Source organism: Drosophila miranda, chromosome XR, assembly GCF_003369915.1.
Source record: "Drosophila miranda strain MSH22 chromosome XR, D.miranda_PacBio2.1, whole genome shotgun sequence".
Taxonomy (NCBI): Eukaryota; Metazoa; Arthropoda; class Insecta; order Diptera; family Drosophilidae; genus Drosophila; species Drosophila miranda.
In genome coordinates this window covers 30,885,669-30,900,267 of record NC_046674.1, presented here as the reverse complement: position 1 = coordinate 30,900,267, position 14,599 = coordinate 30,885,669, and the positions used below count along the sequence as shown (strand labels likewise).

Below are 14,599 nucleotides of genomic sequence, written 5' to 3'. Positions count from 1 at the left end.
CACGTTTTATAGTAAGATCTAACAGGAGTGCGGACACCAAATTTGGTTACTCCAGCCTTAATAGTCTCTGAGATTTTTGAATATCCCCAGATTTTCGTCCTTTGCGGGGGCGGAAGGGGGTGTGGCGAAATTTTGAAACAAACTCGTCTCGGTCCGATATATTAGGAGTGTGGATACCAAATTTGGTTGCTCTAGCTTTTGTAGTCTCTGAGATCTAGGCGCAAATGTTTTACTCTAAGCAAAGCCGCCTATGCTACGTGTGTGTTAGAGAGAGACAGGGCGAGAAAAAATGAAATTGTTTTCTTGATGCTGGCTATAATAATAATACGATCCAATTCAGCTTCCGCAGTCTTAAAGATATTGTCATTTTCTACAATTCTACGTTTTTGGTTTTATCGTATCTTTAAAAATGTGGATGCCACAGATTTTCGTCCTTTGTGGGGGCGGAAGTGGGCGGGGCGAAATTTTGAAATATTCTTGTAGCAGTGACATATCACAGAAGTCTGGATACAAAACATCGTTGCTCTAGCTCTTATAGTCTTTGAGCACTAGGCGCTGAAGGGGACGGACAGACGGACGGACGGACAGACGGACAGACAGACAGGGCTCAATCGACTCGGCTATTGATGCTGATCAAGAATATATATACTTTATGGGGTCGGAAACGATTCCTTCTGGACGTTACACACATCCACTTTTACCACAAATCTAATATACCCCAATACTCATTTTGAGTATCGGGTATAAAAATTCAATGAAACTTTGAAAAGATATTGTGAGCGAGAACTATCCTGAGAACTTAACGCCAGGTTAGGCTTTTATGTTGATCGGACTATTATAAGTACTCAGAAAATCACATCATGTTATAAAATATATTTCGGAAAACAGAATATATATTATAATTCTACAAAAATATGGAGAAGCGTCCAAAGAACGGTAAATGTGCAAAGGAGCAAAAGTTATCCAGACATAGGGATCGCAGCGGTACCGAAAATCATCATAAAAAGATGAATAGGCTGTTCAACGATTTCTATGATATCCTGGAAAACTCTCCTCTACCGGAAGATGCCTTCGAAACCAGATCGCAAGAGTACCGCCACGCTATGTTGTGGCTAAATAAGCTTATCGCCATGCAGTGCAACACAGAGATCGATGGACAGATCCGCAATGCCCACATGACCAACCTGAGCGTGTGCATCAAGCAGCAGCGAATGGACGGCGTATTCAAACAGATACCTCCTGTTAAGCTAGAATGGATGGAGTTCCAGGTCAACACGATAAAGTCCCAGTCCAAAGACGGCTTTGAGGACCGCATGGAACAGACCACTCCCTGTCCGCACACGACTTCGCTGACGCCATCCGACATGAAAATTCAGTCCTTTAAAAAGCCCATTAAGGAAGCTCAGCACCACATGGAACAGATAAGGGATGAACATCAACATCTCTACGACTCGGAGGCATATCCGAAACAGACTTCAATGGAGCCATTTAAAATGCGACGTTACTGCTTCAACCAGTCTGTGGGTGAAGATGAAGATCTGCAGCTTATAGAGAATACCAGAGGCAAAGGTATTAATTTTTCTGATCCGGGGCTATCTTCACCCCTGTCACAAGTAGAATCATCCAGCATGGAATATGGCACTTTCAACCAAACTACTAGCGAAGCTCAGCATAATATGGAAGAGACTATAAATGAATCTCCGCAGCTGTACGACCAAAGACCATCTCCTCCACCAACTTCACTAAAGCCATCCGGGATCAGAAGTTACTCTTTCAACCAGTCTATAGACGGAGATCAGCACCCCATGGAGGAAAACATGCGTGAGCGAATTCAATTTTTTGATCCGATGTTATCCTCGCCCACGTCATATGTAGACCCACGTAACATGGAATATCGACCTTTCAACCAGCCTATGGGCGGAGATCAGCACCCCATGGAAGATCCCATACATCAAGGTATTCACTTTTTGATATCTTCTACATTTTTTTATACTTTAATACCCGATACTCAAAGATTATAGGTATCTACATTAGTATTAGTTTTGTGTAGACGCTTGTAACACTCTCATGGCAGCGTATCCGACCATATATAAAGTATATATATTCTTGATCAGCATCAAAAGAGGAGTCGATAAGGCTATGTCTGTCTGTCCGTCTGCCCGTCCCTATCAGCGCCTAGTGCTCAAAGACTATAAGAGCGCCTAGATTGCAGAGACATTATTGTAGCCAGAATAAACTAATCAATTTGCAGTGGCTACGACACCCCCCATCCACGCGCTTACACTCTATCTAACACATTTTTCCTCGTCCAGTGTGCGCCTCCTGGTAGAGGGGAGCGAAACATAACGACTGGTCTTAGGGTAAAAAGAGAGATAGACCGATGGAACAGAATTAAAGCCAGTAGTAGAAAAATGGAAACAGATAAAATATTTTAAATGTCTGATAAAATATGTCACTAGGAAAGAGGACAAACGGGGTGCAAAAATGTACAGTTTAACCCATCTAGCGGTTGTGGTTTCTCTCTTTCTCTCAATGTTGTTTCCATCTCCCATGAAAACAACGAACAAGATTGAGAGAGATTGCGGTCTGCGGTGCCTGCGGTGTCCAAAATCTCAACAAAATCCCACTCAGTTTTAATATTTTAAAATATGAATTTCCATTCTTATCATTGCTTTCATTATATGCAGATTCATCCAGCATGCAATATCGCGTTAACAGACAGTCTATGGGCGGAGATGGAGATCAGCACCTTAAAGGGGATACCAAAGGTGAACGAATTAAATTTTTTTATCCGGGGGTATCTTCGTCTTCGTCACATGAAGGCCCATGCAACATAGAATATAAATCTTTCAATCAGTTTATTGGCGGTGCTCAGCCTCACATGGAGCAGACTATGGATAAACCTCAATATATTTACAACCAGGGACCATCTCCGCCACAGACTTCACTGGTTCCATCCGGAATGAGACGTAACTCCCTATACCAGTCTATAGGTGGAGATCAGAACCTCAAGGAGGATACCTTAGAGGAACAATCTCAACGTTTTGACCCAGGGCTATCTTTGACTTTGTCGAATGTAGGCCCATGCAACATCGAATCTCGAGCTGTTAACCAGTTTATGGGCGGAGTTCAACCCCGAATGGAACATCAAGGACCATCTCCGCCACCAAATTCACTAGATCCATCAGGGATAAGATATAACTCCTACAACCAGTCTATAGACGAAGGTATTCCATTATTCCATTCGGAGCTATCTTCGCCTTCGTCACATGCAGAGTCATCCAGAATGGAATATCGCGCTTTCAACCAGTCTATGGATGGAGGTCAGCATCAGATGGAACAGACTATGGATGAACCTCATCCATATCCAACCACGACTTCACTGGAGCCATCCGAGATGAGACGTCACTCTTTCAACCAGTCTATGGGTGAAGGTGAAGATCTGCAGCTCATAGAAAATACCAGAGGTGCAGGTATTCAATTTTCTGATCCGGGGCTATCTTCGCCTTCGTCACAAGTAGAATCATCCAGCATGGAATATCGCACTTTCAATCAGACTATGGACGGAGCTCACCATTACATGGAACAGACTATGGATGAACCTAAACTTCTCCACGACCAAATACCATCTTCGAACCCGAATTCACTGGATCCATCAGGGATGAGACGTCATTCCTTCAAACATTCTTTAGGCGGCGATCAGCACCTCAATGAGGATACCATAGAGGAACAATCTCAACTTTTTCATCCAGGGCAATCTTTGTCTTCGTCACATGTAGACCCTTGCAACATCGAACATAGAGCTTTCAAGCTGTCTACAGGCGGTGATCAGCACCCCATAGAGAATAACAGGGCTGAAGGTATTACATTTTTTGATCCTAAGCTATCGCCGTTGTCTCCGCCATCCGCACCGGTGGGACTATCTAGCATGAGGCATCAATTCGACAAAACGACTAAGGATGCACCTCAAATTTACGATTCAAGGCCAGCCGCTATGCGAGCGCGTTTTATCGAGAAGCCCATACGGGGACCTCAAAATGACATGCAACAGAAGTTACGTGGAATTGCGAAAATTTTTGGAACGACCAATGTTGGAGACCAGCAATTGTTCGATCCAAAGGGTCTATCTGGTATGGAAAAGTTATCTTTCAATCAGTCTATGGGCGGCCCTCAGCACATCAAGCAAAAGATTATAAATCAAACTCAGCAAGGCGACGAAAAGACCAAAGATGGTCCTCAGAACTTGGAATGTCGCGGACCATCCGGCCTTGAGGTGTATCTATGGGATTCTATGGGACACGCTAAAGGCAAGTTCATGGGCGGCTCTCAGAACCTCATGATAAAGACCATGGTTGAGCGGCTTAAATTCCACGAAATGAGAAAGAATAAACATCAGAAAGTATACGACCCTATGACGCCAACGAAAGGCCGCCGACACTTTGGATGTTCTGTGTGTTCTGCGACATCCTCTAAATGCACCCCAGAGGTGCCCACAGTCGTCGAGCCACCTTTTTATGACGTCAAATATCCCAATACCGCTCGATCAACATATAGTGACGGATCCCACTATGTCACTCCATACCCCAGCAGTGAAGAAGCCTCTGACAGCCCAACTCTCAGAACGAAGGGGACAGAGAAACGAGAAGACGTCCACAAAAACCTGCGCGAGGACATGCTCCATATTTTGATGTCAGTCCGACGCGAATTGGGCGTTGAAGTGACAGTCGGAGAGGATGACTATCTGGAGAAAGAGATGGCCCGCTATAAGGCAGTGCTCATTAAAACCAAAGAAAAAAAACTTAAAAAAATAATGCGGGGTGGGGATCCCAAGGCCGAGCGCCGCTATTTATTGGAGAACATGGAAAGAGATCTGCTCTCTGTTTTAAAATAGAGAGAACATAATGTATTTTTTTCGTTGTTATATATTTTTTGATTTCAATAAAGTACGAAAAACGACACTTTTTCTGTATGTTTGTAGTAGGGCGGATTCGTCATCCTCCAACGAAACGGTGAACAGATAAACGAGGTCAGCATTGAATGTGTCAAATACTCTTCATAGATTCATGTATTTACGTGTGGTTTTGTAGGATATGTATGTGTAACGTGTAGGTAGCGCGGCCGGTTAAAACGGGGGTGGAATCGTAACTAAAACTTAGCTTAAGCGTTACGCTATGGTGCGCGGCACGAGGAGCGTCGTGCGGTTGGGGGGACTTGGGGCCATGTCTGGATGCAAAAAACTAGGATGGAATAGAAAAGTCGAAGAAGTATTAGTAAGAAGCTTAGAACGGGTTAAAGGCACATTTAGAACATTGCAAATTGCCACGAGGTTACATGGTCTGATGAGGCCATGTTGGTCTAAGGACGGATTTACATTCGAGTGCCGGCTTGAATTCGGCACGGAGCGTTGATCTTTCATACCGTATTATTTTGGAAATATTCGAGAAATTCTGCGGAGGAAGCTGGAAGGAAATTACTTTCGTAGTCTCGAGTCTTCTACCAGTTTGATAGGTAGTCTGAAAATTATACTTGAAAAGGATGATTTGATTTGTCCAGCCAAGAGAAAGCTGGAGGAACCGAACAATAGTGCGCCGAAACGTAAAAAGAGAATGAGAGGTCCCACTAGGCAGCGCGGAAGACCGAGACCGAGTTTCTTAACTTATAATTAAATGCATTTTTGTTGAGTCTCGATAGCTTAATATACTAGTAAAGACTTGAGAAGAAAAATTAAGAATAATAAAGATATAAGGATGACAATCATATATGGATAACAGATCCTAAGGGGGTGAGAGGTACCAATGAGTTAAGGTTACGTTATTATATGATATCAATGGAAAAATATGGGTAACACGCAGGTTACTTCTCAGCTCAGTGCATATAATTTAAATTTTTATATTAATAAATTCAACGTATTGAGTTTTCTTGCGGACGAAGTCCGTGTTCTTTATTTGACGAATAATTAAAGACTACTTTTCAATATATTTTGAGGCCCTATTCTTACTGTGGGTTCGCGACCGCGGAATGTTGCAGCGATGCAACGACAGCAGTTCAGCCGTGGCGAGGTATTTCTCGGAATCCCTCGCCGTTGGCGGATATCGTCCAGACGCTGATCCAGCAGTTTTGGCAATCTGGAGCGGCTCGTGTCGGTTGCTGGTGTTTTGGCAACTTTGTCGTTAACTCTTCCGCCTCTAAATGGAGCTTGTCCTCAAGCGATTTTTCCTCAAGCGATTTTTATATTAGAAAAATGGGATGTTGAAGTGTAGTGGGTTATTTTTGTGTGGCTCGGGGTTTGGAGAATTTGCGTTTTGAGCTTGTGGAGCCACTAGTAGTATTATTTTCTGCTGTCTTTTCCTATAGAGACACCAAACACAAGCAGCTATTGTAGAAATGCAAATTAGAGTTATGGCTGAGATTCCGTTTGTTGCTATTTGTAGTGTCTCCAACCGCTTGGTGTTATCAATGTGCAATGCTTGGAGGGCTTCCAGAGATAGGATTTGGAGTCGTTTAGTCTCCTCTGAGGTGATCTGTATTATGGGTGGTGCTGACTTCATTATTACAGTTTCAAAGGTGTTAAACGTTCGTCGATCAATTGATATGGACTCATTCCAGAAGTTGACCAGGTACGTCCCGGCCAAACTTGTCGTGCTGTTCCGCTGAAGTAAGGTTTCGTTGAACTCGTTTAACATCAAGAGTCCGCTGCTGATTTCTTCTATTTTTTCAATGAGATCGGCGTTGCTGAACTCACACAGTGATTTTTCTCCTCTTAGGAGCCTAGGCAAACATGTATTATTTCTAAGGTTTACAACATCGTTATTACTAAAAATCTTAATGTTATTATATTTTTGACAATTGTTAATAATCCCAAAAATAGCTTTTTTATTTGACAAAATTTCATTGTACTTAGTATTGATAATTTTGTTATTTTTCACTACTGGTTTTATTAAAATATTCTCGTATTCTGCTTGTTCCAACTTTGGTATTTTAATGACATAAAGCAATGTTGTTTTATTATGTAAAATGGATACGTCAGAAAATTCTAACATTTCCTCGATTGTTAGAGAGGGCATATTTCCAGATTTAAATATTTGGTCTATTTGGTGTATTTCGTTCTCCCCTATCAGGAAAGTGTTTGTGGAGATAATGTTTTTTATCCCCAATCGGCCGACTAATTATTTCGAATTAAATAAAACTCGGCGCAAAAATAAAATTACGATATGTTCTTTAATGCGTGACATCCAAATTGCAAGTGTGGCTTGCCTGCCCTTTACATTGCCGCTCCGATCGCTGAGCGCAGCTTCGCTCGGCTGACGTCGGTAGGCAGACGCAAAGCGGAGATAGCGAAGAGCGAGCTGGCAGAGAGCGTTTAGCAGGGCAAGCAAGCGCAAAGCTTTAACAAACAAATGAGTGACATAGACATAAGTAACAAACAAAATAAGCGGCTGAGGGCCAAGAATTAGGTGCTATTTGGCAAGCAGCTAATCGGCTGGGTTCTGCTCCGAACATTCACCCCCCGTTGGAAGGCAAAGGCTATTTTTCCAACGGCCCTCTTGAAAAGGCCTCTTTGAGTGCGGATGACGGCTACTCTGATGGTTCCATCTTTTCCTGGGATGACGCTCTCAATGCGGCCAAGCGGCCACCTTAATGGTGGCAGCGTTTCCTCCTTGATCATGACGAGCGCTCCTAGCTTGATGTTTGGAGACGATGACCGCCACTTGCTCCGCTCCTGAAGAATCGAAAAATACGCCGTGCTCAATTTTCTCCACAACGCCTGCTTCATTTGACACAGCCGCTGCCATCGACTAAGTAGGTTGACCCGGAGATGCGTCACATCTGGCTCGTCGAATGCAGCTTTCGGGGCTCCATTGAGAAAGTGGTTTGGCGTGAGCACATCTAGATCATCGGGACTTTCTGTAATTGCATAAAGCGGACGGGAATTTAAGAAAGCAAAAATTTCACAAGCCAAGGTCTGAATTTCATCAAGAGTAAAAATGTAGGTCCCGACGATGCGATGAAAATGATATTTAGCTGCTTTAACAGCCGCCTCCCACAAACCCCCAAAATGAGGTGAGCGAGGGGGGATGAATTTCCAATCGATTCCACTAGAAACGCAGAGATGTGACACAGCCGACGTATGAGGAGGATCGCTGAGGAACATTTGCCGAAGCTCCAAAAGCTCATTTTTTGCTCCTACAAAATTTGAAGCGTTGTCTGACCAGATGATTCGAGGTTTGGGACGTAGACTTATAAAACGCCTTAATGCTGCCAGAAAGGAATGCTGGATTAGTCCTTACGCGATCCGCAGGCAAGTTTCCCATGATATGTTCCCTCAGCACTGGCTTCAAACGAAAGCATCTAACACATTTGCGAATGATTCCCGCAACATATTTGCGTCCACCAATAGGCCAGAATTTTTGCCGAAGCAGTCCGAGCAATCCTTGAGCTCCTGCGTGGAGAAACCTTTCGTGAAAGAAGATAATAATAGAGACAGTGACAGGATGTCCCTTAGGAAGCAGGATCGGGTGCTTCGCGTCGTAGTCCAATTCGGCATTTTGGAGGCGGCCTCCAACCCGCAGCAATCCAAAGCTATCCAGAAATGGATTCAGTGAGGCCATCGTGCTTTTTGGCGGTAGGGCCTGTTTGCTGGCGAGGGCCCTTATCTCTTCCGAAAATTGTTGCTGCTGTATTGCCCTTATGAGCAAATGCGTACCATTTTTGATGTCGATTACGGTAAGTTGACCCTTCGACCGCGCTATGCCTTTGTCCTTGAGAATGTAGAATCGATATATGTATGTAAGCAAAGACGCGCTGCATGGATCCGAATGAGTTTTAAAATTTGCAATCGTACGATACATCCCTTTCTTTTGAAACAACCAATGCTGCATGACGACGTTCTGGTACATCGGTCGGCAATTGCAAGCCTGCAGGCCACTCTGAGCTCTCAAGACGCAAGAATGGTGGTCCAGAGATCCAAAGGCTGCTATCCATTAGTTCAGCGGGCGTGGATCCACGTGATATGATGTCGGCAGGATTCAACTTTGTGGGCACGTGATGCCAAGTCATTCGAGCGGTGAGCTCCTGAATCCGCTGAACTCGATTAGAAACAAATATATTAAAATTCAATGGTGATTCTCGAATCCAGGCAAGGGCTATGGACGAATCCGACCAGCAATGTATTTGGCATGGAGCTGATAATCCCTTAACTATGGTGGACACTAGTTCGGCTAATACGAGGGCAGCGGATAGCTCAAGCTTGGGGATAGTCATACTTTTCAAGGGCGCGACTCTGGATTTAGAGCATAAGAGATGACTTTGCACAATGCCAAGAGCTTCCGAACGCATGTATACACAGGCGCCATATGCAGCTTGGCTCGCATCACAAAACGCGTGCATTTCTAATCTGGCTTGCTGCCGAAGCCCGTAACGTGGAAACTTAAAGTTTTCAACCATCGACAACTGCGAAGTCAGCTCAATCCAAGTCGTATGTAGATCCTGGGGCAGGCTTTCGTCCCAACTCAACTTTAGGCTTTCGTTCCATAGCGACTGCATAAATATTTTAGCTTTTGTGATGATGGGAGAGATGAGCCCTAGAGGATCGTAAAACCTAGCTAGTGTAGACAGGACCGAACGCTTCGATATTGGGCCTGGAGCGGTTCCGACGTGAGCGAAGCTAAACAGAAGATTGTCCGTGGTGGGATCCCAAACTAGACCAAGCGCCTTGGTTACTTCAGTCCCATCATGAAAGGTAAGGAACTTTTCGCGATCCGCCTCCGATACGCCTTCCAAAGCAGCGGGTTCATTCGAACACCATTTACGTATGGGAAACATCCTTTCGAAAGTAGCTCCTTTACCTGCTGACGAATCTTGATGACAGAATCAATGCTGTCCCCTCCAGATATGAGATCATCGACATAGAAATCTCTTCGAACAACATCAGCGCCAAGCGGAAAACGCAACTCTTCATCATTTGCCAATTGATGCATAGCACGAATTGCTAAGAAAGCGGCAGGTTTGGTTCCGTAAGTAACAGTCTCCAACTTGAACACCTGAATCTCCTCCTTCGGGTCATTGCGCCATAGGATGCACTGAACGAGCGTATCGGGATGGGAAACGCGTACACAGCGGTACATTTAGCAGATATCGCCACACAAGGCGACTTTAAAAAAGCGGAAACGAAGCAGAGTTATGAGAATTTTAGGTTGGATGGTGGGTCCAGCCATTAGCGCATCATTCAGTGATACTCCAGACGCTGTTTTGGCAGATCCATCGAACACTACGCGTAATTTGGTGGTTGTACTATCCTGCTTGTGGACGCAATGGTGAGGCAAGAAGTACTGCGGGAGGTCTGCCGCGAAGCTGGCGACATGTGTCCTAAATCACGATACTCCTGGAGAAACTCCATATATTTTGCCTTAAGCTGTGCATTTTTGCAGCATTTTTGGAGCTTCCTCTCCAAATTGAGAAATCTACGTAGCGCCTGCTGATACGATTCTCATAATTCCTCTAGACTGAATTTGGTTGGCAAACGCACGGAGCAAGCTCCGGATTCTAGGCGAATGCAGTTTGTGACGAAATGCTGTTCGCAATGAACATCTTCCTCCGAAATTGATGAGGGTTAATAATCTCCATCGACTTCCCAAAACCGCCTTACAATATCGCACAAATTAGTCTCGCAAGCGGAGATGACAGGGGGATCTTCAACGGCTGCTAGCGCCGCACGGGCTTTCTCAGAGTTTTTAATACTTCCTGACACTATCCAGCCAAGTTTCGTCTTCTGCAATGTTGGCAATTGGTCTGACAGTCGAATCTGTCCAACGCACATTAATTCGAAGAACAAACCAGCACCTATCAACAGATCGACACGCTGGGGCTTGGCGAAATTAGGATCAGCCAGTTTTAGATTATTTGGCATTGGCCAATTCTTTGCGTCTAGGCCGAAGTTAGGCTGCATTCCTGTGATTGAGGCAGTGATAATTGCAGAGAGGAAACCGTGATAGCTTTCGTCTTGAGATTGCAGGACGATGTCTACAGCCTTGCTGGATGGTAGAATAGACTCTCCAATACCGGCGATTTGAACGTGAGACGGGTGAGGATCTAACTGCAGCTGATTGGCGAGTCTCGATGTTATAAAGTTAACCTGAGAAGCGGAATATAAAATGGCACGACATGGAATAAGCGATCCAAAACGGCCCCTGACTTATACGATTGCGGTAGCTATCAACACGTTTTGGCTAGGCAGAGATTTCTGACTCGAGGGGGGAGGGCTAGTATATTTGCTTGCTACTAGGGCACTTGCAGGATCATGCTGGGTCGATTCCGTGCTCGGCGACGGCAACTCAGCGTCAGCGCCCGACTGCATGTGGAGCAGTGTGCTTGGCTTGGCAATTTCTACATGCCCCTGACTTCCAGCGTTGCAATGAATGGCCTTTGTTGAGGCAGTTTAGACATAAATGGCGCTTCTTCACCTCCTTGTATCGAGAAAAAACAGGGGAGATCTAGAAATGCCTGGCATCGGGATATGTAGTAATCGGAGGACTTGCAATACTTGCATGTTGAGCTATTATGATCGTTAATGGAGGTGATTAGGGTGCTAGGTTTACTTTCTCCCACCTGCTGGCTAGGAATTGTTACCATAGCCGATCCCAAAATTTTCCAGCATCCGACATCTTGCTTCCAAGAATGAGGCCATGCTTGACCACCGAGGCAATCCTGACGTCGGCAAGTTCTCTTCCCATTTCTCCTTGGTCTTGTGGTCCAATTTCGTGCCTATGATGAAGATCAGCAACCCATCGGAAATCTCCTGCGGGGTCGCCAAGGTCTGAAGTGCACGCAAGTGCGAATTGATTTTGTCGCTGAGCGCGCGCAAGCCGATAGCTGAGCCCTTCTCCACCCCTTGCAGCCCGAAAATAGCCATGACGTGTGCCTGAAAATGTAACAGTTTATTATCGAATCGCAACATTAGCAAATTCAACGCCTTGTCGTAATTCTCCTTAGAAATTTCCAAGGAACGAATCGTATCCAGCGCAGCACCATCTAGACATCCACGAAGATATTGGAATTTTTCGATGATTGGTATACGATGGTCTTTGTGCACCATTGTCGAGAACATCGAGTGGAATTCTGGCCAATCCATGTAGTTCCCACCGAATCGCGGAAGCTGCAACTCGGGCATTCGAGAACGGCCTATACTATTATAGGCGAACAACGACGAATTCCCCTCGAGAGTATGCCGAGCCGTTGAATTGGCAACATTTACCGTGCGAGCAGCCATGAACTCCCGCGACAGCCTGGACCTAACCTTGACATAAACATTCGAAAAGTCCAGCCGGGCATCATGGGCTAACTGCAGGAAATCCAGCCTTTCAAGGCTCGTTTGAGCGGCATCGAAATCCGCATTCATTCGCTCGATTTGCTCTAAGCGAGCTTGAAGTTCTGCCTCATCTAACTCGGCAAGCTCTTCCTTGGTGAGAAAGCGATCCATGGCCTTTAGTTGGCGCGTGATGGACTCGGCCTTGTGCTTGTAGAAATCTACATCACTCGGCATTGCTGCGTTCGCGACTTTGGTAGGCTCAGGTGCTGCCATGTTGAGGTTTTAAAAGAGTCACTCAGCACGACCGAAAAAGACACCCTGTATACGTATAAACGTGGGAACCGAAAGCAAAGGGATTACAGCTAATGCCTTTAGCTGTGCGGCTGTGCGAGCTGTCCGATTCCGCTTTGTACTCCGCTTGTGTGTATTAGTGAGTTCGCTGCACTGCCCACCGCACTGCACTGACCGAATTGTCGCGACAGAGAAATTAATAGCCAGCAATGCGTGTATGTAGGTGTATGTAAGTGTGTTTTAGCACCGAATTGTGCTTAACCGCCGAAAATTTGCTAGGGCTAACGAATGTCGATCGCGAATGATTATTAATTGACACTGCAACTCAGAGATCACGTCGGGGTCACCAAATTTTATGTGGAGATAATGTTTTTTATCCCCAATCGGCCGACTAATTATTTCGAATTAAACAAAACTCGGCGCAGAAATAAAATTACGATATGTTCTTTAATGCGTGACATCCAAATTGCAAGTGTGGCTTGCCTGCCCTTTACATTGCCGCTCCGATCGCTGAGCGCAGCTTCGCTCGGCCGACGCCGGTAGGCAGACGCAAAGCGGAGATAGCGAAGAGCGAGCTGGCAGAGAGCGTTTAGCAGGGCAAGCAAGCGCAAAGCTTTAACAAACAAATGAGTGACATAGGCATAAGTAACAAACAAAATAAGCGGCTGAGGGCCAAGAATTAGGTGCTATTTGGCAAGCAGCTAATCGGCTGGGTTCTGCTCCGAACAGTGTTTATTACATTTATTTTGGCCCATTGTATGGCGTATTTTATATTAATGACCTCTTCTTTGATTAATCTTATTTGATTTTGTAGGCTTATTGCAATTTCGCTTTTGAATCTATCGTCATTTTTTATTGTGTTTGTTATTGTATTGGTGATCGTGGTCAGACTATCTAATCTTTCCTCTCATTGTTTATTTAAGAGATCTTGTTTATTGCCATTCAAAATTACTTTATTAATGTGTTCTTCTAATTGTGTGAAGTCATCATGGTCAGGACTCCCTACTACGTATTTCCACGCTGTTCCTAACATACTGATAGCTCTAGGTGTTCTTTCATGAAAGGAAGCGATTATGGTGTAGAAGGTGGAGTCTATTTGTATAATTTCATGATTTAATGTGTGGTAGAGATTACTAATTTTTATACCCGATACTCAAAATGAGTATTGGGGTATATTCGATTTGTGGTAAAAGTGGATGTGTGTAACGTCCAGAAGGAATCGTTTCCGACCCCATAAAGTATATATATTCTTGATCAGCATCAATAGCCGAGTCGATTGAGCCCTGTCTGTCTGTCCGTCTGTCCGTCCGTCCGTCCGTCCGTCCGTCCGTCCGTCCCCTTCAGCGCCTAGTGCTCAAAGACTATAGGAGCTAGAGCAACGATGTTTTGGATCCAGACATCTGTGATATGTCACTGCTACAAAAATATTTCAAAACTTCGCCCCGCCCACTTCCGCCCCACAAAGGACGAAAATCTGTGGCATCCACATTTTAAAAGATACGATAAAACCAAAAACGCAGAATCGTAGAGGATGACTATATGTAATAGAGTGTAAAGTCTCAACCAGATCGTATAATTATTATAGCCAGAATCAAGAAAACAATTTCATTCTTTCTCGCTCTGTCTCTCTCTAACACACAGGTTTCATGGTCGGCATTGCCAATTGCAAAATATGAGTTCAAGGATCTCAGAACCTATAAGATCCAGAGCAACCAAATTTGGTATCCACACTCCTGTGATATCGGACCTTGACCGTTTCGTGTCCAAATTTCGCCACACCCCCTTCCGCCCCCGCAAAGGACGAAAATCTGGGGCATCCACAAATCTCAGAGACTATTAAGGCTAGAGTAACCAAATTTGGTATCCGCACTTCTGTTAGATCTCACTATAAGAATTTCGCTCCACCCCCTTCCGCCCCCACAAAGGACGAAAATCTGTTGCATCCACAATATTGCACATTCGAGAAAACTAAAAACGCAGAATCATAGATAATAACTATATCTA

The 14,599-nt window shown here is 44.7% G+C and overlaps 1 protein-coding gene across 1 annotated transcript; it reads left to right on the top strand.

The window, feature by feature from the left end:
- Positions 1-835: 835 nt before the first annotated feature.
- On the top strand, positions 836-4,951 carry LOC108151264. Its single transcript, XM_017279785.2, has 2 exons — positions 836-1,956; positions 2,688-4,951. The coding sequence occupies exons 1-2, from the start codon at positions 915-917 to the stop codon at positions 4,889-4,891; spliced, it is 3,246 nt and encodes a 1,081-aa protein (XP_017135274.2). The 5' UTR covers positions 836-914; the 3' UTR covers positions 4,892-4,951.
- The last annotated feature ends 9,648 nt before the right edge of the window (positions 4,952-14,599 follow it).